Source organism: Dasypus novemcinctus, chromosome X, assembly GCF_030445035.2.
Source record: "Dasypus novemcinctus isolate mDasNov1 chromosome X, mDasNov1.1.hap2, whole genome shotgun sequence".
Taxonomy (NCBI): domain Eukaryota; kingdom Metazoa; phylum Chordata; class Mammalia; order Cingulata; family Dasypodidae; genus Dasypus; species Dasypus novemcinctus.
Genome location: NC_080704.1, coordinates 28,262,056 through 28,288,699, shown reverse-complemented (window position 1 = coordinate 28,288,699; position 26,644 = coordinate 28,262,056). Strand labels below are relative to the sequence as shown.

General features: G+C 37.9%; 1 protein-coding gene across 1 annotated transcript in view; it reads right to left on the bottom strand.

Moving 5' to 3' along the window:
• The window catches only part of POLA1 (DNA polymerase alpha 1, catalytic subunit), a 336,041-nt gene that overhangs the window by 102,100 nt on the left and 207,297 nt on the right, over positions 1-26,644 (bottom strand). Inside the window, exon 35 of the mRNA XM_058291856.1 lies at positions 4,244-4,360. Within this exon, the coding sequence (XP_058147839.1) occupies positions 4,244-4,360 (117 nt within the window). The remainder of the gene's footprint in view (positions 1-4,243; positions 4,361-26,644) is intronic.

Genomic DNA, 26,644 nt, shown 5'->3' with positions numbered 1-26,644 from the left:
TTGCCAGAGGGAATGTGACCCCATGATTTTTTCAGTCCAAGGGCTAACACAGTCACAAAACCAGGAACCATTAGCAACGTTGTGGTCTCCCCTTGGGCAAGACTGAGAATTATGAGCTAGAAACAGAGGTAACTAATTTTATTAGCAACTGGTGGAACAATCTTATACACGGGATGTTAACTGGGAGCAGTGTCCACATAGAAGAAGGCATGTGCATAAATCAATATTTTAGATAAGATGAAAGAGGGAAGGCTAATTACAACATCAAGGTTGTACACACCACAAAGCTGGGCTCATGGCAGAATCAGAACACGAAAAAAATCCATAATGGGACAGTGATAGGCTGAGTTCAGCAAGGGAAGATTTACAGGATGGAAGGTTCGCTGCCAGAGACTGCTAATCGGTCCTCATTATTCAGCCTACTCTTCCTCCTTACTAACAACAAAAAAAAGCTATTACTTCCATGTGGCTAATTTCTGGTCAAGAAACCTAAGTGCGAGTGTGTGTGGGACTTCTAGGAAGGCTGTTTAAAGAGAACTGATTTGGCTGGGAGGCACAACCTTCGACCCCTCAGCCTTTTTTCCTTCGTGTGGCCTGTGATGGCTTGAAGGAGTTTGTGCAGTCACTGCCAAGGATGGGGAAGGGCAGGAGGAGCCTGTGGCCTGATGACACTGTGCCGCCGCTATAGCAATCCTGGACTGCTCACACATGGAGTGTTTTCACACAATAGAGAATAAATGTCTATCCTGTTTAAGCTACTGTTATTTTCAGTCTCTATTACCTTCACCTCAGTGCAATTCCTACCTAATAGAGTCTTACAGTTAAGGCTAAATAAACCACTTGAATCTAAAAAATACAGATAAGGCATGGTTTATCAGATGCAGGTGCAAAAATTCTTATGTATTTTATTATATGGAAATGTTCAACATGATTCAACACGGTGGATATGGATGCCAAGTAAATTAATGCATTCCTGAATCAACTTAATAGAAGTTTACTACCTAGAAAAGTTGGCGGTGGCAGTTTATTCTATTCCATAGCAATGCTAGTGGGAGCACTTAAAATACTGCGGGCCATTTGGGGCTCCTCACTTTATCAGGACACAAATTCTGGTCTAGGATCATTATTCTGAAAGCAGAGTACCAGTGAAATGGTTGAAGGTCTAGGACTATTGGGTCCAGCAGGGGAAAGTTCAGGAAAATGCAACTGTCAGATATCTAAAAGCCTCCCATAAACCGGCATAGAGTAAGTGCTGAATAAGTACTTACTGAAGGGGGGGAGAGAAGGAGAGATTTGCGTAGCATAGAATCATTCAACTGAACTAAGATGAAGTAAGCCACAGGACACAAACTTAAGCAAAACGTAAGGCTATTGTACTGAATGAAAAATAAAATAACTTTCAAAGTATACTGAAAGAAGCACCCCGAATGTCAGAAGATGAATGGATAAACAAATTGTGGTATATACAATGGAATATTATTCAACTGTGAAAAGGAAGAGTCCTGACACATGCTACAATATGGATGAACCTTGAAAGCGTTGTTAAGTGGAAGAAGCCAGACACAAAAGGTCACAAGTTGTATGATTCCATTTATAGGAAATATCCAAAGGATAAATCCACAGAGCCAAAAATTAGATTGGTGGTTGCCACGGGCTGGGGGGAGAGAGGATGGAGAGTAACTATTTAATGGGTAAGTGGTTTTCTTTTAGGGTGATACATTTTTTTTGGAACTAGAGAGAGGTGGTTAATGTATGGAATGCCACTAATGTACTACATATACTAAAGGTTCACTTTAAAATTGTTAATTTTATGCTTTGTGAATTTCATAACTTACCCTCAGTAAGTGAGGATTAAAATTTATTGAAAACATGTTTGTGGTACACAGAATTTAGTAATCTCTTTGCATCAAACAACAAGTACACTGAAATCACAAAGGAGAACTCCAAAAGACTCTTCAGGGTAAAAACTGGTTTTGAACTATTCTACCGTAGTTCTAAAGTTCTCTTCCTATATGACTCATATGTACCAACTTAAAAGATGACGATTATTTTCATGTTTTCTTCCCATACAGAAACTAGACACTGCCCATGGTAGCCTGGCAACATTCTCATGGCCCCTAACCTACTCATCAAATCAACAATTTATTCATCTACAGCCATTTTGAAATTGTAAGACATAATGATTCTTAATCCATTATTTCCCCCTCCCTCGAAGGGCAGAAGTCCTGTATAATAAATATGTTCCATTATAAAATATTTTAACAATTTTACACCTGAGAATAACGTGGGAGACCTTAGGGGTATCCTAAAGTAGGACCAGAAGTAATTTCACTGTTTCCTTCATAAGTGACCTTCAAAAAACTTAGTTTTTTGGATTTTACTACAGTGCTCCTTCCCCAGGGGATATACAATTTCACAGCTTATTTCCACTGTAGCCCAGGGATTCACACATAAACATTTCCCTCCTCCACATCAGGAATAGAAATATTAATGAGAAAAAGGTTAACTTGGTTTGAAATCTTAGCTCTATAATGAAAGATGAAGATTAGAAAAAAATAACTAAAGCATAATTTTTGGTAAATTATATAATAAAGAATCTCCCTGTGGTTCTGCTCACATCTGTACAGATTTAGGCATGTCAAGGAGACAGAACTACATCCATAAAATAAAGATATGCAAATATTTATTTTCTAACTTGGTAAATCCTGTGACACCAATGTGACAAAGAATTCTATTTACCTAGGAACTTAAATATGCATCAAAGTTTTTACTCCCTTATTTAAATACTCTTTCTATATAGCAGAAAATACCCAAAGAACAATTTTTAAAATAAGCAGCAATTTGCATACAATTACATTCTCATGAACCTAAGAAATTTGTCCTCTTTCTGCATCCGTTCATGAGAGTGTTGGGATGAAAGTAACATAAAAAGAATCCACTACTACAGGTAATTTTTGCTACATGTTCCATATTAAAAAATATATTCATTACAATTTTCCAATACAGAGATATTGAAAGTAGCCTAAAAGAGCCAATGAGAGGGGAATGGTTAAATTTGTGTTTAAAACATTTCATACCAAAACCTAAGTAGCAATACAGACAAATGCTTGACAAAAGTTAAATATGATACTAAAACTTATTTTCACAATGACTGCAACCATGTAAAAAGTCATGTAGCTATGCAAAAGAAAAAGAGAACGCACAAAAATGATGATAAATTGTTTGTCATTCCTGCCTTCTCGCCAAAGTTAGTGAAATAATATGTCTTAAAATTAAAATAAAAAATGAAAATTTAAAAATATCTTTCTAAAACTCTTTTCGGTGAAAAGATTTAAGGCCAAAACTTGGCTATATAATCCTGCCTCTGCTTTAAAAAATAAACAAGCAAATAACAGGCTTCTCTTTCCACCAAAAACCTTAAAAATCCTCGGGCCAGATAAATTTGGAAAATGAGACACATTTTATAATCCTATATTGGCGAGGCAGACTGCACCTCATCGTATTACAGGTTCTGAGAAGATCTGCAAAAAAGAAACTTGTTTAACTTTGGTTAGTTCAGCATTTGCTAGACAGACTTGATCACAAAATCCTCTTTTCACGGAACACCTACAAACATTTCTCTCACCACAATTTAGGAAATGTTGTGTGGGGTCAATGAGTCTCAAAAGGGTGCAACAGAAGAAAGGTGTCTTACTTACCAGAGAAGGGTCCTCAAAATATATATGGTCCCCAAATTGGAAGTCACTAATAATATCACATATTATCCTTCAGATGTATTAAAGTGCAGAAAAAGCTTGAGAACTACTGATTTATGCTGCTACTTATAAACAACATAATTCCACTTAGGGAGGAATAAAACCACAGATAAAATAAAATGTTTAGGATATAGGCTTGGGATATTTTCTGGCCCTTAGAAAAGGAATTCTGATGGAGTAAAAAAAAATAACAGAAGTTTTTAGGAAGGAAAGGCATTTCTTCTCTGTAATTATGAGGTGGCAACCAAAGAAATCTGAGTAATCTATATGAGAACTAGTCAGTTTCCCTTTTATATATATTATTACTCATGATGTGAAAAAACAAAGCAATTATCTTTTTGAAGTATGGACATTTCTGAAATATACACGTATGGTAATAGGGGTGTCTCTACAGGGCAAATACCAAGTATTTACTTCTCAGAGGTAAGTGATGGGCAAATACATCCCTCTGACTCTTCTATATAGTTCTTTGTATCATCAGCCATTACCTCTGGTCTAAGTGTAGCTTTTAGGCAGACTTGGCAAAGAGGTCCATTTCGGGAGAACTGAAGGGGAAGGTGCCGAGTTCGATTATGGCATGTTGGCTCCTCACATATCAACCAGCCCTGGAGAGAAAAAAAGGAAAAATTTCAGCCATATCACCACCACCACCACCACCACCAAATAGAATTAAAAACCACTTTCACTATCAAGAGACATTTTATTCAAACCTTAATGATCCTGACATGCTAATTCAATCTATGCTCCAAACTTAAAAGTTACTCTCCACACACTTACAAATATCAAAACCTCTCCAAAAAATCACATATGATTATACACAGAATGTAAACTGATAAGTTTTGATTTATTAGTAAAGACCATTTCCAATGTTCAAAGTGTACCATGTGGAAATGAACTATTTCCCCAAAACCTGAGTGACTTTAGCCTAGTTACTTAATTGCTGTGTTCAGTTTCTTTCTCTGTAAAATGGGTACAACAACAGTACTTACCTTATAGGATGCTGTAATAATATAGTACATTTAAAGTGCTTAGAACTCTACTTGGCATAAAAGAAACACTTAATAAATGTAAGAAATTATTTTATTTGAAATTGATGCAGATTCTTCTATATGCATTCCCTGGAGGCAGAAAACTGGTTGCAGGGTTTTAAGGGCACCTTCAAATGACTACTTTTTCCCAGTGGTCTGAAAGAGCCATTGCTCACTTCTCCATCCTTTAGAAACCTCTTCTCATTTTTCTCCTTCATTTACTCTCCCTTGCCACTCGTTCGAATTTTCTCATTATGATGCAATAACAATATGCCTATTATTCTAAATCCTTCAGCATTATGTTTGTTAGTAAAACAGATCTGTTAAACAAGGAAGACAAGACTTTATGAATGGGGCTGAGCAAAGCTCGGGTGTTCAAACTAAGGTGCCAAGGTTTGTGGGGCTTTAGTGTTATATGTGTTGCCATAGAGCCATAATATGCATAAGACAGACATGGGGTGAGTGCTAGTATAAAGGTAAACAAGAGATGCCCTTCTCTCGCGGTGTTCCCACTCTGGGAGCAGCCAAGTGGGGACCTTACTGTCTGAAGGTCTTGGAGCATTTTGAGAGGCAGCAGCTTCTAACATGTCTTGAAGAATGAGTAGAAGCTTGGTAGGTGGGAAAGGCAGGAAAGACAACTGAGGCAGAAAGCACAACATGTGTTGTGAAGAATGAATGTCAGAAAGAGCCATGCTGTGATCTGATGAAGAAAGGGACAAATAACATGTCTAAACCCATTCCCTATTTCTAGACTGGGCAACCTATTGGCCTTTCCCCCCTAGGCGATAAGAGCAGTATATATGCAAATGTTGTCTAATTCCATTAGGTACTTCAGCCTGGCACTTATTACTGTTTCTGTTTGGTGTTACTCTATCATTGTCACCCAAAGCTAAGAGATGCCCCCATTCACTCATTGCTGTGCTGCTTGATCTCATTTCTCAGAACAGGCTCTTCTTAGAAGTAGCTACAACCAAGCTCCAGGGAAAGCATCAAAAACCAGTTCTTCTAGCTCCATTTATGGCTTTCACACAGAGGAAAAGTATATTGTAGAATTTTTTGACTAAAACAATTATGCTACCTTTATTTATTTATTTTTTGATGATGATTTTTTAATTGATTTTGTAAAAATATTACATTAAAAAAAATATATGAGGTCCCATTCAACCCCACCACCCCCACCCCACCACTCCCCCCCCCCCCCAGCAACACTCATTCCCATCATCGTGACACATCCATTGCATTTGGTAAGTACATCTCTGGGCACCTCTGCACCTCAAGGTCAATGGTCCACATCATGGCCCATACTCTCCCCCATTCCATCTAGTGGGCCCTGTGAGGATTTACAATGTCCGGTGATTGCCCCTGAAGCACCTTCCAGGGCAGCTCCAAGTCCCAAAGATGCCTCCACATCTCGTCTCTTCCTGCCATTCCCCATACCCATCAGCCACCATGTCCACTTTTCCCACTCCAATGCCACCTTTTCTCTGTGGACATTGGATTGGTTGTGTCCATTGCACCTCTATGTCAAGAGGAGGCTCAGATTCCACATGGATACTGGATGCAATCCTCCCGCTTTCAGTTGTAGGCACTCTAGGCTCCATGGTGTGGTTGTCCTTCTTCAGCTCCATCTTAGCTAAGTGAGGTGAGTCCAATAAATCGGATTGTAGGTGCTGGAGTCTGTTGAGGCTCAGGGCCTGGCTATCACATTGACAGTCCAGAGATTCAGATCCCCTAAATATATCTTAAACCCCAATACCAACTACAACTCCAGCACAATAGCATGAAAGTCTTAAGAAGAGAGATCCCATCTGAGTCCAGATTCATCACGCATAAACACCAGCTCCAAAGAAGGGCCATCTGACATGGCAGTTAACCCCATCTGCCATGACCATAGCACCCATGGATCTCGTTTATGCTACCTTTAAAAAACATAAAAATCCCTCTACTCAATATATTCAGTCAGCTTCATTCCTATCTTCATTCAATAGGCTGAACTGTATTAAAATTTAATTTGAACTTTTCAGTTAGAAGGTATCAAAAAGTCTTTACGAAACCTTTAATATATGTCCAGAATTGTATTCAATACCATGGAGAATAGGCAAAGAGATCCCAGGCACAGAGTTTTCAGGAAATTACAATCTAAATAGGAAAGCAAAGTCCACATACATAAAGACTAACAGCAATTCAATCTGGCTTGGCTTTAAGAACCAAGTTGTGTGGTACCAACTACAAATGCCCAACAATACAGAGAGGGGAGGGATGGAGTCATGTGGCTCCTACCTATGTGAAACAACTAGCACCACAGCAAAAGACCATGAACCGAAATCTGTGGTTGTAAGTCACAGGCAACTATTTGTCCCCATTCCTAGGCCCTGTAACCACATTTTCTTGATTTGAGGACACATTTTTATTTACGTGATAATGCTTCTGAAATTTACAGGCACTGACAACTGATGGGTACATTTATTTTTTATTTTAAAGATTTATTTTTTATTTATTTCTCTCCCCCCCTCCCCTGCACTGTCTATTCTCTGTGTCCATTCACTGTGTGTTCTTCTGTGACTGCTTCTATCCTTATCAGTGGCACCAGGAACCTGTGTTTCTTTTTTTGTTGCATCATCTTGCTGTGTCATCTCTTCATGTGTGTGCGGCGCCATTCCTGGGCAGGCTGCACTTTCTTTCACGCTGGGCGGCTCTCCTTACGGGGTGCACTCCTTGTGCAAGGGGTTCCCCTATGCAGGGGACACCGCTGCATGGCAGGGCACTCCTTGCGTGCATCAGCACTGCGCATGGGCCAGCTCCACATGGGTCAAGGAGGCCCGGGGTTTGAACCACGGACCTTCCATGTGGTAGGCAGATGCTCTATTCATTGGGCCAAGTCTGCTTCCCTGATGTGTACATTTAATAAAGCATTTCACTTTCCTTCAAGAGGCTAAGTCAAGAGTGTGGCCCACAATTGATGACCCCTTAGGGGTTTAGCCCTGTTCTAGGCATGAAGATATACTGGTAAAGAGTAGAGCTGACAACATCTTATAAATAAATCCTATAAATATTGAAGGTGAGTCTAGTTGCGGCTGGAAGTACCCATTTAGGAATATTAATAAAGGAAACAGGAGAATTCAAGCAAACCATGTATGAAAAATATAGGCGTACTCTATCATTTATTTGGGTTTGTTTCATTCTATTTGATACCTGAGGCTTTACACCCTTTGGAATACAGATACCTTAAATGTTGCCAATCACAGTTGTAATCCATTCAATTCTAAAAGAAGCAGAAGGATAGCAATTCTAATGTTCTGAAGCAATACAAACTGGAAGTTAAAATTATATTTAAAATTTTAAACTATAATGCTCAAAAAGCTAAAAGTTATCTTCAGATGATTTTGAAACTTGACTCCTTCAATTTACTACAACTTCACAACTCACTGGGTGAGCTGCCAACCAGGGAGATGCTAGGTTGTCATATCACCTGTTTTTAAAGCAAACACCTAACTCCATCCCTGTCAGAGTTACTAACTAAATGTCCTTTCAATTCATATAGAAAACAGATAATATAATTTGTCTAGACTTCCTACCAGTTATAATTAACATTAAAGAGGTCTTTTCTTCTTTGTCACCTCTCTATTCAGTACTTATTTGGGTTTGTTTGTACTTACTATCTGTTAATCTCCCTTTACAAATGACAACAATAACTAGTGCTATTATGCATGGAAATTAAACATGCTGATAACTGTGTGAAGGGAACTGGGGCTGAAAAGAAAATATTGGAAGCCTGTAACTCTTTATGCCTCTTGTTTTATTTCAATAATTAAGCTTTTGGTCACAATGTATTTTAAACAAAACTTTTCTATGGAGGAAATAGGCCCTAATCATATTCAATATATGCTTGGCTTCAATTCAATTTTGTCAAGTACATTTCAGTTAACCCTTTTGTTACCCCCACAAATATTAAATGGCAAGGCTAAATGTAACTTTCAAGGAACACTTGTGTTATTAAAATAAATCGGCCAGGCCTCTGAAAATATTCCATAATGGGGCAAATCCACAAGAGCTCAAAGTGAATTGTGTTTCTCACGAGTGACAAAAACCAAGCAAATGAACTAACTAGCAAATGAACTAACACTGTGCAAACTCACTTTGAACTATTGCTCACAAAGACAAAAACTAATTTTATTTTCATTTCCCATTTTGAAAAATAACGCACAGCCCAAGGCATCGTTGACAAGTCAATGGGAGAAAAAAAATTTTTAATGAAGTAGTCTTTTGGAAGTCCAACTTATCAAAAGGTTTTGGGTTTTAATCAAAACCTTCAGAACCACTGTAAGGATATCTGCTATCTAAATAGGTCTTCTTATTATGTAATGCCACACGCAAATTGTTATAACCGACAGAAATCAGGTCATTAAGTTGTCAGGTGCCTAGCTTTACCGAATTTATAGTAGAGAGTTCAAAAGAGGTGAAGTCAGCCTGTCCAACAGCAAAACAAACCTTTCCCCAAACATGGAATGGTCTACCACCTGTTGATTCAGTCTCAGCACCACAAATTTCTTCAAATCATTGTATATGAAATTGTGTCAAATGCTGACTGGTTTTAATTGCTAAATTATATTTCTGAGGCCACAACTAAAATGGTTTCTGTCTGCACATGCTAAAGAGGGATCGATTTCCACTGGTAACTGAGGTATTCCTGGTTTTAGCTGGTAGCTGCACCTAAAACACAAACGTTTATCTACTTGTATACATTTGCATTTTCAGAGGCAAGAACATGCAGAAATCATCCAAATCTGGAAACATGACGCATAATCTTTTGAATAAGTGAAGGAGTAGAAGCAATAAAATAAAAACACAGAGGACAAGTTGATGAAAAATAAGGACAAGGTCTAAAATTCACAGGAAAGAAAATACTTGCCATAGATTTTAGACTCGGGATTCAAATATACAGTGGGCCCTTCTCCTCTCATTCCCAATTAGTCACCACCGGGTCTGCCCACTGGTCTTTCTTTTATGGTCCCACTACCACTCACATCAACCAAGTCCAGACCGCAAAGGTCTTTACTGCAATGGCCTCGACATGGTTTCCCTGACTCCATTCTTTCCCACTTTCAAAGCAAAGAGACTTGTAAACTTATCTTCCCAAGGCTTTTCTCTTGCATCTCCTAATTGCATATCTTCAAAAGACCAACAAGAACAAACTCTTTGATCTGCACTCAATCTTTACGACCTGATCCTATACACCCTTTCTCATCATTCTTTTATACAAACTCTGGTTTCCTTACTACCCTCACCATATTTTGCCTATATTCACCTGTCTTTACTCATGCCGTAGAACTTCTGCCTAAAACGCCCATTCCTGGAGCATCAGCTCCATTCTTCTCCCATGAAATTTTCCCAGCTCACAAGGACTTCTCCCTCTATCCCACCTGACACTGAGCACACACTGCTCTGCACTGTCCCTTAATCATTTTAGGTTACTGTCTTGTTTTACCTCCCTAACTAGACTATCAGGCCCTGGGGAAACACTAACTGATTTGGATTTGGTAGTGTCCTCCCCAGTCTCTAGCACAAAGGTTCACACTCAATGGAGAATACAGAATTTAGGCTATGAAAAACTGCACCTGAGTGACATTTTTCCCCTGCCCATTTATTAATAGGTAATTTTGAGTAAGTCACTGAACCTCTCTCTGGGCCTCAGTTTCCCCTTCCATAAAACAGGAGGTATCAGTATTCACTCAGTTGGGGTGTTCAGAGGACCAAATAAGAAAGCTCACAAAAAACGTTCAGTAAATGTAAACTGTTACTGTCTGACAAGTCTTAAGTACCAAGGCACACCAGTGCTCGGCTACAGCTGACAACTAATGAGGTGCTATTTTAACCAGGAAAGAGTCTGGTCAGTTTTTACCTAGTGCTATCACAAAATGGAAAAATACGAAGACTGATGATCCATAATACTAGGCAGAGCAGCTCATCAATTTGATTGCAAAATAATACAACAATGTAATCAATGTAAGTGACAATTTCATGTTTTTCTTAATAAAACTATACTTGATTTAAAGTTACAGATGGTAGAATGGTAGGTGAAGGAAGAGGAGGTGGTCCTTGCTTTATTTTGGGATTCATAGAGATTTTCAAGAGATAACCCAGCACAGAAGGGACATATGATTTAGAATAAATTGTATTGGCTCTCTGGGAGTGCAGTGACACGGTCACTGGGTGTAGTGTGCCAGCACGTACGTTCTTCTAGAGTTCACATCACAATAAAAAAAAATTATAATGGTCATTAACTGGCCCCATCGCCACTTGCCAAACTATATGCATTTGGAGAACACCAGACTCTCTTATCATCAAAAAACCATTTATATACAGGGCTTCCATACATCACCCCTGCACCAACACCTTGCATTGTTGTGATGCATTTATTACAAACTATGCAAGAGCATCATCAAAATCTTACTACTAACTATAGTCCACATCTTACATTTGGTGTATTTTTACCCCAACTCACCCTATTTTTTTCAAACAAATCAATTTTATTGATACACATTAATGAAGCATACAATTTATTCAAAGTGTATTTGGTATAATCACAAAGTTGTTCATTCATCACTTCAATCATTATTAAAGCATTTTCACTATTTCAATATTACTACTAATAAGCAAAAATTAGACAAACAAACAAGGAAATTCTTCCCCTCCTAACCTCTCTATTTCTCCTGCAGTACACAGCTGCTCTTTCTGGCTATTCTTGTACAACCATTTATTTGTTTCTTAAGCAGTTTTATTGAGATATGCTCGCATACCATATGATCTAGCCAAAGTGTATAATCAATGGCTTTTTTCTAGCTGATAAATAGACCTTTACTGTAAAATTGAAGATTGAAAGAAATTATAAATATTAAAAGAGAGTGTAAGCAGGTTAGATTCAATATAATTATGAGACTGGTTTAAAAAAGAGAGAGAATATCAAAAGTGGCATGAACGGAGAACATTGCTCATGTGAATGCAAAACAAAACAATACAGCCACACTGGAAGACAGTGTCAGTTTCTTACAAACTTACCTAAATGACCCTGTAGCCCCACTTCTACCTATTTACTCAAGTGAACTGAAATTATTTTCACACAATATCCTGTAAAAAATATCGAAGCAGCCTTGTTCTGGGTCACCAAAAGCTGGAAAAAATTAAAATGTTCGTCACCAGGTAGGGGGAAAAAACCCAAAAAAACATTTATAAATGTTCTGGGGTTCCCTTGCAGGCACATTTTTCTACCATAGAATTCATAAAATGGGCCTTCTTATAGATAGATAGTGCACAGTATGGGCCCACAGCTGTTTTTGAAGAATGACATGTTGTGATCTGGAATTTCCAGAAATATCGAAAAACAAATTGCTTTCTGACCCGCATTTGCACCCAAAACTGGAAGAAATTTTTCCTAAGATCTCCAGGGGAAGTTTTAACAGGAACATAATTTTGCTTTTAAACTTACATCTTCTACACTGCAACATGCTGGCATGTCAAAGAGTGATTATCAAGTCTCAGAGAGGTGCCAGGGTAGGAGATGAAAGAGTAAATCAGGGAAAATAAATATATAAACTAACTATTCACCAAAATTAATACGAAAATACTTTTAACAAAATTATCAAACACAACAGAAGTGGAAAGTGCCTTGTAGGCCCATGTAAGAATTTTGAATTATTAAAATTGATTTTTAAAGTAAGACATCTCTTTAAATGAACAGTCACATGTCATTTCATCCAAGTTATTTGAAACTTATCGATCTTATCATTTGTGCACGGACCAGACTCCGCCATCAGTTTGCTGAAAGGATAATGGAGCACTCCTTAACCGTTATGATAGGTTGGATGCAAACAGTGGTCCTCATTTAAACACACAGAATAGTACTACAAGTGGACAAATTCCAACCTTGGCAATTGTATATTACATGATAAATTAGCACGTCGTTCTGCTTTGCCTCACATCAAATCCAATACCATAGCCTTGTTATTTTAATTTGCAATCAGAGCTTGAGCACCAGAAGATGTACCTGAGGTACATTAAAGAGCCCCATGAAACCATCTTCTCCTGCTATACTGTGAGCAGAGAAAGCCAACAATTACCAGCAATTTTATTTTTACCACTGTAGGACAATACTAGAACAGTTAAAATTGTCTCCATGCAAGCAACTGGGGAAAATATACTTAAAATGACTTTACATGGAAAATTACATTTTTGGGGGAAAAAAGTTCAACAAAGGACATGTATCTTTCTGTACGGGCAGCTAAAAACCTCTCAGTATATTCAAGCCTATTCTATAAAATACTCTCCCTATTCATCCAACTCAAAAGCAAGCTACATTCTTAGGCTATAATAGGTCATGACTAAGTACACAGTACCTTGCTTTGGGAATAATTTTGCTTTGTCTGTCAACTGTCAACAAAGCACAAAGAGCTCATACAACTCAGCCATATACTGTGGATGGTAGAGATCTAACAAAATACAAATAGTAAGAATACAAGATTTCATCGCTGCTCTGCTTTCCCTTTATATGAGAAACTGAAAGCATTTTCCTCTCCACATTCCATTAATCTCTATTGTATTATAAATCTTTTCTTAGAAGATTTTTCCTCCTATGCAAAACTACAAGTGACCTGAGAATGTAATATTCCAACTGCAATGAATGTCCAACTTTCCAAAGTGAATGGTTATAAATGGATTTGTCAGTTAAGGCACACAGTTACTTCAACAAGGAAAAGGAAAGAATCAAATGGAATGATATGGTAAAATGGCTACTCTGGAGCTTTTATTAATATCTGAGTGAGGAAGCCGCTAAGAAAAGTTGTTCACTCTGTTCTCCATCACTCCTGCTTCTCACATATTCTCTCTGGAAAAAATATCACCTTAGTTATGTATATGCGAAAATAAACTTCAACAGTAAACTCAAGGCTTAGCTTCATCAGTCCGTGAGCAGAAAAAAAAAGACTGGAAGGAAATACTCTAAAATGCTATCACTAGTTGTCTCTAGGTGGTTTTTTAGGTTTCCATAAGAACAATATATTGTTTTTATAATCAGAAACCTGTTATCAATGGGGGAAGAGACCGTTTTGCCAGGCGTTTTCAATATAATCAAATCATTAGAACATATGAAAAATATTTTGAGTGAAACCAAGTATTTGGTTGTTGCCAAGATAAATTTTTTAGGGAATGTGCTTATTAAAAGGGGGGGGGGGCGCACATGAAAAAAAAAGTTTGTTCTTTTTAAATATTCCTATTAAGTCAAACATTTAAAAAATAGATCAATTTAAGCATATAAGCAGTTCTCAAGTAGAAGGTGGCAGGGCATGTACTAATAGTATTAGAATCATCTATTAAATTAAGCCACTCACTAAAATGCACAGTCTTTTACGGATTATGATTTAAATACCTTTCTTTATGACGCTGAATTTCTGAAGGCAGGTAATAAATCAGTTTGAAAGAGAGGTGCCTTGTTCCCCACGCCCCCTCCCCTGCCACTATTCAGTGTACACATGGATCAACTCAGATGTCCCGGGGTAAGACTCAAATAGAGCAACAGAAAAAAATTTTAACCAGGAGGGCATGCCTAGAACCTTATTACCAGAAGTTCTTTTCTTTGCTTGAGTCTCGCTAAAAGTAATTTTTTTTGCTTATTTGTTTGCAGGATAGTATTTATTGGTATAGGTTAATGTGATATGCCTTTGGGAACCAAACAACAAATGTTAAAATTGAACTATCTATGCAATTGCCACAAAGGGCATCTTAAAATCAGAATGGAGTTCAAACCATCACCAGGCAATGTTTGTTCATTTAACTTTAATTATTTTCTCCTTGAGAATGGTACTAATGAAACTGAATATCTTTCATGGTTTCGAAGGGCCGTTTGAATAGTCTGTAAACAGAACTAAGGGTAGACAAGAGATCTGGCTGAGCCAGGGGGTTGCTAGGTGATGTAGAATGTAAACCCACAAACGTGTTAAGGTTTGCTTCGCTTTCATGCCACTTTCACACACTCTCAAAAGTTCTGAGAATTGATTTTTCAGGTGGTCACTGGGGGAAAAAAAAAGAGCCCCCTCCCTTCAAAATTCACTCCCCACCAGGTGCTCTGTCAGACTGAGAAGAGATGAAATCCATCTGACTTTTGGCTGTAACATGAGAAATTTCTGGCTTTGCATAAACACAGGATAATTTATTTTATGAATGCACATAATTTTAAGAAACAAATGCAAGGTGGATTTTAAAGTTTCTAAAAGACATTTCTAATATTCTCTTATACAATGTTGAATAAAATGAAGATTTCCTTCCAGAAAAAAACTGTGATCACACAGTGTGGAGAATTTGGGGCACAAAACCCAAAATCCCAAGACAAATGTTTTAGCGCAGATTATCACTGTAAAGTGACAACCCTTTCGGTTTAGCCACTCGTGTCTCTCTTCTGGCCTACACCAAGTCTGGCTGCCTGTGAGGCGTCTCCCTCCCACCTCCTCCCCCAACCTCCTTTTTAAGTAGCTGATCAGAGATTGTCCAGTAAGAGCACTTTATTAGATCATCAGCCAGAGGGGTTCACAAGTACTGAGAGCAATGGGCTCAAATGCGGCACATCAGTTTTAATAGACCAGGGGCTACTAGTAAACTGCAGATACTGCTGAGAACTTTCCATGCACTGAACTCTTGAAAAAGCACCGTCTCTCCAGCTTAAATGCAGCTGCCTCTTTCAATGCCGCAAATGGGTAAATTTGACAAAAAAGCCACCATTAAGACTACATGAAAGGCTCAAGACAACATCCTTTCAATGCTTTGTACTTCAGTAATCAGATGTACTTACTCACCCCCTCCCCCAAACCCGATCAAGAACTATTTCTGAATGGTAGGAAATAATTCCACTTTGTACATCTTTTAGTTAATCAAGACTTTCTATTCAGCAATTTGACCTTTTGTTCAAAACAGGATTATCAGTTTTTTCGCCAGTTACCAAGGGCGACTCGCATGGTGAACATAATTGCAATAATTTGCAAAACACCATGGCAACCCACATTACAACTAGGTAAATACTGGGCTTTTGTGCTACATTGTTATTTTCAGAGATGCTGAAGTCAAAGAACGAATGACAAATGAACACAAAATTTATATTTGCTTTGTCTCAAAAGAGAAGAAAATTGATAACAAGAATTGGGGGGAAACCGACTACAGCTGTAATTTCTAACTTGATTAATTAGGATGGTAACAGTCCTTAACAGTATATTCAACAAACAGCCCTGACTTCATCTCTCCACCCACCTCTCTCTACACCACTACCACTACCACTATCCACCCCACCCCCCCAAACAAATTTTTTCAGCTTGGAGAACAAACATCCCCCATTTGCTCTTTTCTTCAATTTAATGGAATCCTTAATTGCAGAATATTGTTCCCCTGCTCTTCACAGCAATGAAAACGGAGAGAAAGGAGGAGAGTGGCAGGGCAGACAGGGAGCTGCAGTCATTTTTTTTCCTGCCTCTTTTGGACACCCCAGGCCCAATGATGAGACGGCATTTTTCTGGTATCAGCAGCTGTTTTGTAGCTGACAATACAGTAAAAACTATTTAGCTCTGCAGAAAAGCCACTTCTTTCCTCGTGGCAATACAAGGTAAGTCTACACGCCGGGTGACGTTTCATAATTTAAATGCCAGAACATATGATGAGAAAATAATGATGATAATAATCAAACATACATTTTCCTTTAAGGACATTACTAACTGTGGTTTGTTCCGAAAGAGCTGTTGAAATGCATGTGTTTGCTATTTGAGGAGGATGTTCGACAACATCACCAATGTGCTGAAAACCACTTTATGCTCATGTAGAGCCCAATTCACAAAACAATCTAAGAATATAAACTCAGGACTCAGAAATTAATACAAAAATTGGAACCATATTTTAGTAGATAAACTTGGTCTCGCAAACAGGATTATAATCTTTGCAATAATAAATATGACGATTAGAAAAGTTACATGAGAATTTTTTTACTCAGGTAGGAAAGGTAGGTTCTATTTTATAGTAAAGGAATAGTTTTTTCTAAGAGGCAAAAAAGTTGCAATGATGCCTAAGCTTTTTTCAAAGCTATCAAAATTGACTTACCCATGTAAAATGTAATATTTCAGGAGGAGAAAAGAAAAATGCACACAGAAAGGGCTTGCAGAAGTTATCCTGCCGTGATTGAGAGATAAGCAGCTCCAGATGCTTTCCTTCATTTTACTTATTAAAAAAAGGAAGAGCAAAAGAAGTCTCTGAAATGATCTGCATATTTACCCCTAACTTTTGAAAAATCAAATGAACCTGATACTTTAATGGGTCCATTCTTATTTTGTCAGGGCTGAAAATTCCCAGGCAGAGCTCTCAGATTCAGCTTAGAAAATCGCAAAATAACATTCTTCAGAATATGTCTCCAAAATTACAGATACTGCGATTTCTCCCAAGGAGTAAAAATCAAAGGAATGTGACACATTAACTCCTTCTCAGTCAGTGACAATCTCTTTATACTTTGAAAAAATATTTTATTTTCTGGTTTAGTTCATTCCAAGTTTACCATACTTGTATTAAGTACATTTCGGTCAAAAGTCTAAATGTTGAGAGGAAATGTATACTTTTAACACCCAATGATCATGGCTAAATAAGCCTTCAGTATTTTGTGACCAAACAGAATTGATAACAAATCATAAAGTGGGCCTAAAATCCCCATGGCACTTGAACTTATTTCAGAAACCCTCTTATGTAAACAACATATTTTATAATCCATCCAGAATTTCTTAAAATATTTTATATATATGCTTGCTTCCCCGCACAGTGCCATTTTGTGGCCTCTGTCTGTTCCGAAAGGATTTTTTCCCCTCCTTTTATTTTATTTATTTTACTTTTTGTTGGTTAGTTGGGTAAGATGGCTCTTTATTGGATTAGCCTTTAGGAAGGCTAATCTACAATGAATTGCAGCATCCAACCTCCTATAATGTCAATTAATTACCCAAATCCCTATATCAGGAATGGCAAATATCTAGGAGGTATCTTACATTCCATTTCTCACCTCATCCCCGTGACCGATAAGGGATGGAAGCTGGCACTCAAAATGAAACATACCTGCTCCCTCTGCCCCAAATCCTCCTTTTTCTACAATTCTCAACGCTGGCTGCATATTGAAATCTCTAGGGCAGCACTGAAAAAAATACTAATACCTGGGTCCCACTCCTTAAGATGATGATTTAGTTGTGCCAGGCCTAGGGTAGTAGTTCTGAAACCTGGGCTTGCATTAGCATCACCTAGAGGGCTTTTCAAAACCCAGACTGCGGGGGGTGGGGCCAAGAATGTGCATCTCTAACTAGGTCTCAAGTGATGCTGCTGCTGCTGGCCTGGGGACCGCACTCTGAGAACTGAGAACCACTGGTCCAGGGTACAGAATGGGCATCAGGATTTTCAAAAGCTCCTCAAGTGATTCTCATGTGCAGCCAAGGTTGAGAACCACTGCTCTATATGATTCTCATGCCCTCTCTTGCCTCCTAAAGAGAATTACTGGTTATTATTCTCTGAAGAATATACTTTATATACAGAATTGTACTTAATCACATTCTCTCTCAACTCTTTCTCCTTTAACATTTACTCTTTCTTTAGATCCTGTTGATGCGGTTCACTCTTTTCTTCTTTCTAAGTTCTCCATGCAGCATTAGAATTCTCATAGCCTACAATGTGACTGAGTTCTATAAAAGGGACTGACCAATTAAGAGATGGTTTATACACTGCATGTATCTGAGTTAAGTCTTCCTTTAACATTCCTCTTTTAAATCAAGAACCTTACTCTAACCATAACAATGTAGGCCCTAAAATATAAAGTGTGCTTCATTTAGAACCACAGTTTTAGGAAGGCTGGCATAAATAGTGTCTGTGAAAGCATTTACATATTTTACTTTGACAAAAATGAACATGAACTAATATAACTAAACTCTGAATTTTAAAGTTGGAAGGGATTTTAGACCTCTAGTCTAATCCCTCATATTGTACCTGAGGAAAATGAGGCCGACAAAAGAGTAAATTCCTTGCACACTGTCACATGGCAATTCAGCTGCAGCAGGGCTGCCCAGGTCTCTGAAGTTCTAGGCCAGTATTCTTTATACCCTAGACATGCACTGTCTAATACAGAAGCCAGCAGACATGTGTGGCTCAAGTACTTGAAGTGTGGCTAATGCAAACTGAGAAATGTTCCAAATATAAAATATAAACTGAATTTCAAAGACTTAGTCCAAAAAAAGGGAACAAAGATACCCCATTAATATTTTTATATTCCTTACAGGTTGACTAGTACTTTGGACTTACAGTACTGCATTAAATAAAATATACCATTAATATTTTTATATCCAATACAGGTTGAAATACTAATATTTTAGACAGACTGGGTTAAATACAATTTACTATTATATCTAAATAACTATTTCTCCCCTCGTATTTTTAAACAGAAATGGAAATGTATCACACAGTTAGAAATCTTGCTTGTTTTCCTTAAAAGTAGAGATTATACCCCGTTGGACATATAGAATTGCAATGTTCTTTTTATATTGTTCTGTTTTTTGTTTTAAGGAGGTACCAGAAATTGAACCCAGGACCTCATATGTAGGAAGCAGGTGCTCAACCACTGAGCTACAATCTCTCCTGCAATGTTCTTTTTAATAGCTACAGAGAATTCCATTGCATGACTGTATATAATTTAATGAATCCTCTTCTGATCAACATTAGGTTATTCCCCCCATTGTCTGCTCTTCGTGTCCATTTGCTGTGTGTTCTCGTTTCCACTTGCATTCTTGTCAGCGGCACCGGGAAGCTGTGTCTCATTTTATTGCATCATCTTGCAGCATCAGCTCTCTGTGTGTGCGGCACCACTCTTGGGCAGGCTGTGCTTTTTTTGTGCAGGGCGGCTCTCCTTGTGGGGACGCACTCCTTGCACATGGGGCTCCCCTATGCGGGGGACACCCCTGCATGGCACGGCAATCCTTGCGTGCATCAGCATTGCACGTGGGTTGGCTCACCACACTGGTCAGGAGGCCCTGGATTTGAACCCTGGACCTCCTATACGGTCTATCAGTTGAGCCAAATCCACTTCCCCATATAGGTTATTTTAAGTCTCTTACTACAACCAATAATGCTGCAAGGACTATCCTTGGTCAGATACCTTTGACAATATCTATAAGTATACTCTATCTGTACAGAGAATTCCTGAATGGGAATTACTGAGTCAAAGGGCATATACATTTAACATTTTGACAGATGTTAATACTCTGCTGTCCAAAGAGCTCGTATCATTTTTACACCCACCAAGGGTGTACAAGAGTGCTCCTTTCCCCACACTCTTGCCTAAACTGTGCATTACCTAACCTCAGATCTTTATTCATTGTGGTAGGTGGAAAATGGTATTAATTTGGATTTCTGAAATTCAACCCTAGAGTGGGGATGAACATCTTTACCTTTTAGCCACTTGCATTTCTTTCTCTATGAACTGTTTCTCTGTGTCCTTTACCCATTCTTTTACTACGTTTTTTGGTTTTTGACCCCCTGATTTGCAAGAGCATTGTATATGTGATGCCCCTTGTTACATGGGTTGTAAATATTTTCTCCAGTTCATCATTCCTCTATCATGAGAGAGCACCAACATATTTTAATTATTCTAAACCCTTAATATTACTTGTAGGATTGGCTAGTCATTTCCTGTTAATTTTTATTTTAATTGAGGAAGCTTTAAATTTTAGGGTAAATTCAGAGAAATGACAATCGTAAAATGTTAAGCCATCCTTGTCAAGAACAGGACATAATTTTCTATTTGCTTAAGTCTTCTTTTAAGTCCTTCAGTAGCATTTTAAAGTTTACTTCTTATACATCTATCACATTATTGTTATTTCTAGGTATTTAATCTTTTTGTTACTGTAAATGGGATTTACTTCTTTTGTTATATTTTGTACCTGGATGTTATTTGTATAGACCAAAGCTATTGATATTTGAACATTAATTTTGTAACAAATGACCTTATTAAGTTCTTTTTGTCTGTGATACTTTTTTTTAATTTCACTGGAATTTCCAGGTTTATAGGTATCTGTAATAATGAAAAATTTCCCTCTTTTCCTTTCAATTTTTATATATTCTTTTTCTTGTCTAATTATAATGGCTAATACTTTTAAAACTTGGTATTTATCAACATTTCCACTGGGTGGCGGGTCTTTGGCATTAGATTTCCCATGAATCTAGGGTTCTGGATGGAAGAACTAAGTCACCCAGGGATCTCTGGAACTGAAAAAATTAAATATATTGAAATCATCTCAGATTCTGTAGAAACCCTTTGGCTCAGAGTGTCTAAAATCAAGTTTGGGTCTAAATTTAATTTAAGGATATTGAATGGTTGAGAAAAAAGCTAAAATAACTCCTTTTACCTTTGGTGAACTAGTCTCCTTAAAAGCTCCCTTCCCTAAGATAGACTTATGTAAATTACACTTTATTATTCAATCACTTCTCCTGGCTCTGCCTCTGAAAAACACAAGATGACATTGAAGATCTCAGTTCGGTGGGACTCAGTCTCTTCTTTCTTAAAGAAGGGTATTGCAGCAGGCTAGATGGTTATAAAGTCTGCTCTAGCACAAGAATTCTAAAATTCTATGACATTAAAAAAAAAAGCTTACATGATGCTTCCCCATAAAAGCCTTCATGATTTACCCATAACTGAGGTTAATGAAATATACACATGCTCTTATTACTGAAGGCATTTCCACTTAACTCAATCTCATTATTCCATTATTAAGTTAGGATTTCATGTTATTACTGTTTCCATTCAACTGCTTCTGTTAAGCAGTACACTTCAGTGAATGTCTAGAGTAATGGTTCTCCAAGCGTGCCCCCCCTCATCCCCCATCACCTGGGGACTAGAGAAGCAAATTCTCGGGCCCCACCCAGCAATGTGGTTTTTCTAAAAAAAAAAAAAAAAAAGGATTTATTTCTTTATTTACTCCCCCCCCCCCCCTCCCCTTTATCTGCTCTCTCTGTCCATTTGCTGTGTGTTCTTCTATGTCTGCGGGTATTCTCTTAGGTGGCTCCAGGAACTGATCCTGGTACCTTCCGGAGTGGGAGAGAGGTGATCATTCTCTTGTGCCAACTCAGCTCCCTGATCTGCTATGTCTCTTATTGTCTCTCCTCTGTGTCTCTTGTTGCATCATCTTGCTGCTCCAGTTCTCCAAGTCAGCCGGCACTCCCACTTGGGCCAGCACTCCACATGGACCAGCTCATTGCGCCGGCCACCCTGCCTTCACCAAGAGGCCCTGGGCATAGAACCCTGGACCTCCTATATGGTAAATGGAAGCCCAACTGCTTAAGCCACATCTGTTTCCCCCAGCAATGTGTTTTAGCAAGTCCTCCAGAGTGTGGTGTGATAAGTGGGCATGTACTTACACAAATAAGGTTTAGTAAGTATAAATCATGAGACTAAATGAAGTTCTGAAACATACGGAAGCCACGGCTGAGGTAGAGTGCTAGAATGACAGATGAAAGGCAAATAGATATATAAATAATCATTTGCTAATTCTGACATCTGTCCCTTATGCTTCTCTTCCTATATCCCAAAATACTCTATGCCTTTCTGAATACTTTGATTACTAAAGATTTTAATACATATGCTCAGAGCCTAGATTTTCTAAATTGCAAGAAGTATAAGAAAGAAACCCTGATGGAAATGTCTTCCAACTTAGGAGATGTGTTCACGTGTTATTGAAACAGGTTCAAAGAAAAAATTCTTTAAATTCAGATCCCCAGCTCCCTTGCCATTGTTGTGAATCAGCTAACACGCTCCTGTTTCTATTTTCATATCTCACCCATCTGCAGTAAGCCTGACATGCTGCCCGTGGACACTGAGATGACCTTAGGTATGCCTGTTCATTTGTTAGTCCACTGCCCTACTTCTGAATTCATTCTGGGGCTGAAGAGATGCTGCTGGGAAAAGATTCTCTTTAGCTCCTCATCTGATGTTTTATATAATAAAATAAGGAAAGGAATTTGACTTTTTTGCATAAGTACAGTCACTGAGTATTCCTCCAAGAAAGCAGAAAATGGGGCTGGAGTAGGCCATTAATTTACCAAGAACAGAGGAGTCTCTACCTAATCAACTCTTCCTCCCTGGGAACACTCTCAGAAGGCCTTCTATATTAGAAGCCAGCAGAGAGATTTACATTCTCACATGCTGGACTTCAAAGTATCATCAAGGAAGGAAAGCCACTTGTAACAGAATGAATTTTAGGAATTCTGTGGAGATAAGAGAAGGACTGAGATACCAGGCTAACTGGTTACAATCCTGACACATAGACAAGGAATGCACAAAAGCCCCTTGCCCCAAAGGGGTCAAATACCTAAGGCATTTTACATCCCAAAAGGACATGAGGAAGACTCCCCATCCTACTGCTGCAAAGACACATATAAAGTGTCAACAGAAAATTAATGATGATAAAAGGTATGTAGGGACAGATATTGAGAACGGGGATATTGCTATTCACATGTCTGGCAAAGTGATTCCCTAAGTAGAAAGGATTCTTCCACCCTATCCCCAGTTTAAATTCTGGCTGCCCATACGAGGAATGTCATTATCAAAATAATATTTGCATAGTAAAACTGCATGTGAAATGTGAATATGGGTAAAACTGCATACCTAAGACCGTTTTTCTTTGAAGTTGAACAAATGTACGTTAATACCAGACAAAAAACATAAGATTATGCTAAGTGAAAGAAACCAGACACAAAGTACTATATATTGTATGATTCCATTTATATAAAATGTAAATATAAATCAATTTATAAAGATGAAATTAGATTAGTGGTTATGTAGGTCTGGGGAAGATAGAGGGATTGAGAGGTGACTGCTAAAGGGTGTAGAGTTTTTCTTCTTGGAGTAAGGAAATTGTTCTATAAGTTTTTGTCATGATAAATGTACAACATTGTGATTATACTAAAAGCCATCAATTATACACTTTGGATAGATCATATGCTATGAGAATATATCTCAATAAAACTGCTTAAAAATAAACAAATACGTGTGCAAGAACAGCCACAAATAGTAGCTATGTTACAGCAGGCGAAACAGAGAGATTGAGAGGTAAATAATTTTCTTGTTTGCTTGTTTTTTGTTGTTATTATTACTAAAATAATGAAAATGCTCTAATAATGCTTGCAGTGATGAGTGTACAACTATGTGATTATACCAAATACCATTGATTGTACACTTTATGAATTGTATGCTTTATTAATATGTGTCACTACAATTGATTTGTTTAAAAAATAATATTTTGAAGTAACTTTTAAAGTGAAAATACCAAGAGGGTTATATTTTTCACATATTTTTATTAACTACTCTCATGAAAGAATTAAATTTAATAATCAGATAATTAAACTGAATGCTCGCTAAGGGCAAAGCAATGGGGTGGACCTATATTCAAAATGATTGTATCACTTGGGGAATGGATATTTTCATTTGGGAGAACTGGATTGCAAGAGAGTGAGTATGACTAAGTGCAGGAGGTCCAAATTTGCTAATATAAAAGATTAAGAGTATTTTTTTTTTGAGGTATGGCAAATGAAGCCGGGACCTTGTATGTGGGAAGCTGGCACTCAACCACTGAGCCATATTGGCTCCCCTGGGTTGGTTTTTTCGTTTTGTTTGCTTGCTCGTTTGTTTTTAGGAGGCACTGGAATCGCAATCTGGGACCTCCCATGTGAGAAGCAGGTGCTCAACTGCTTGAGCCACATCCACTCTGCAAGAGTATTTTGAGGATGGATAAAAGAGAGAGAGACAAGAAAGGAAAAAGAAAGGTAACTACAGCTCAGTCCCTTAGCCTAGTCTGAGCACCCCAGGGGCTGGGATCATATCACTTAGCTGTGACCCCCTATGGCCTAGGATAGTGTGTGACACACTATAGGAGCTGAAGAAATGTTCTTTCAGTTTTACACTGATTAAATTAAACTCCATGATATCAAGATTAATTTGGATGGTTGAACACTCCAGCTTCCCTCAGGCTAGGCTGCCTGTGAGACTCCCAAAACCCTACCCAGGTACCTTTGCTTTCTGGTCTCACTGTGCCCTCCTTGGAGGAGGCAGATGAAGCCTAGTGGCGGAATGGCACGGCAGGGGCCAACTCAGGGCTCCTCTCAATTCACTGGCTTAGAGCCATGTGCCTCGGGCAAGCCCTTTCACCTGTGAGCATTCATGCCTGTCCCTGTGGCAAGTTACACCTGTCCTTCCTGCTTCACAGGACAATACTGTGAACATCATGTGTTACCAACATCTCACACTGCCTCAAAACTGTAAAGATTTTTGTGAACAAGTGTAATTCCCATGTACATGCACATGTCTTCCTGGCCGGCAATATGTGAGCTTTTCTTCCTTAAGGAATGTTTAAAATATTTTCATCAGAATGCCGTGGCGCCACTGCCCAGTGATGGATGATTTTCAAGTAACAATATGATTCATATTACTTGGAAAATGGAAAACCATGCATCTTCTCTATGCCCTTTCACAGTGGACAACTCGATAATAATTTCATTAATTAGATAACGAATATATAAACAAAAGTGTATGGTTTCTTTTTTGGTAAATGAAAGATAAATATCAGGTAAAATAACATTTTTAGAGAGTTTATACTTTAAGTAAAAAAGAAATTCTCATCACCTGCTTTTTTCTGGGTAGCCAGGCTTTCTGCCAGAAATAAAGAGTTTTTAGAGAATTCAAAGACACTGTTAACTCTTTCACTTCCTCTCAAGGCTCCTGAAAGTATATGACTTTGGAAAATAATGCCATGTCTCAAATTTCTTATTTTTAATCTCAGGAAGATTTTTTGTTCCATAGTACAGTGATACATGAACCATCTCACTATCTGAACAGTTTATAAAATATTTTAGAAATATAAAAGCCCTGTCTGACAGCTCCAAAACAATCTAGCACATCACCCATGCTGGGCCAGGGATGAAAATATGAGAACAAAACCTTCCACTGAACAAACGAAATGACTCTCCCTGTTTGCCCATGAAGAGAAGATCAGCATTATTTAACCTTTTCCCTAACATGGACAACATTAAAAAACACTGCACTTATGAATGTAGTAGACTGAAAGTAAGCTTAAACTGGAAATGCCAAAGAGAACTGCCATTATGTTCATAATTCAAGTTTGCGTGATTCAATGCAACCTAAGGGGCAGCTTTTGTACAGCACAAAATATGAACTACACATATATGAAAGGTCATGGGAACACTAGGAGACAAGAATAAAGTGAATTAGTGAAAAATGAATTCAGTGCAGTTAATATGGTTTGTTACTAACATGGTACCATCGATCTCTCAGAAATGAAGAGCTGTAACATTACAATAACTTGCTAAATGTTTCATAAGTGTTTGGATTTTTCCCTTCACAAGGCAGATAAAAGGTTCTTCTTTCTCTTTGTGTACAATTTCTTGTTTTCCTTAAAAAAAGCAATTTCCTAAAAATGCTTCTTCCTTCTCATTAAGAACCCCAGTGACTCAACAGCTAAAAAAGTGAAATCTATGAAAGCAGAAAATGATTTAGTTTGATATTAAATTTTATTTTCATTACCATTATAATATTTTTGGGTCCACTTTAAATGTTAATGTTAACGTAAATTACTACTTTAAAAAGAGCGTGCCTTTTAAAATAAAACCTCATACTTTGTAAAGGTTTCATGAATTTTAAAAAAATATACAAAAAGTTATTTCAAATAGAAAGCCAGCTTTATATTCTTTCTGAAGAATAAACACATTAAATTAAAATGTCAAGGCCAAGGAGACTCAAAGGAAAGTCTGAGTCCT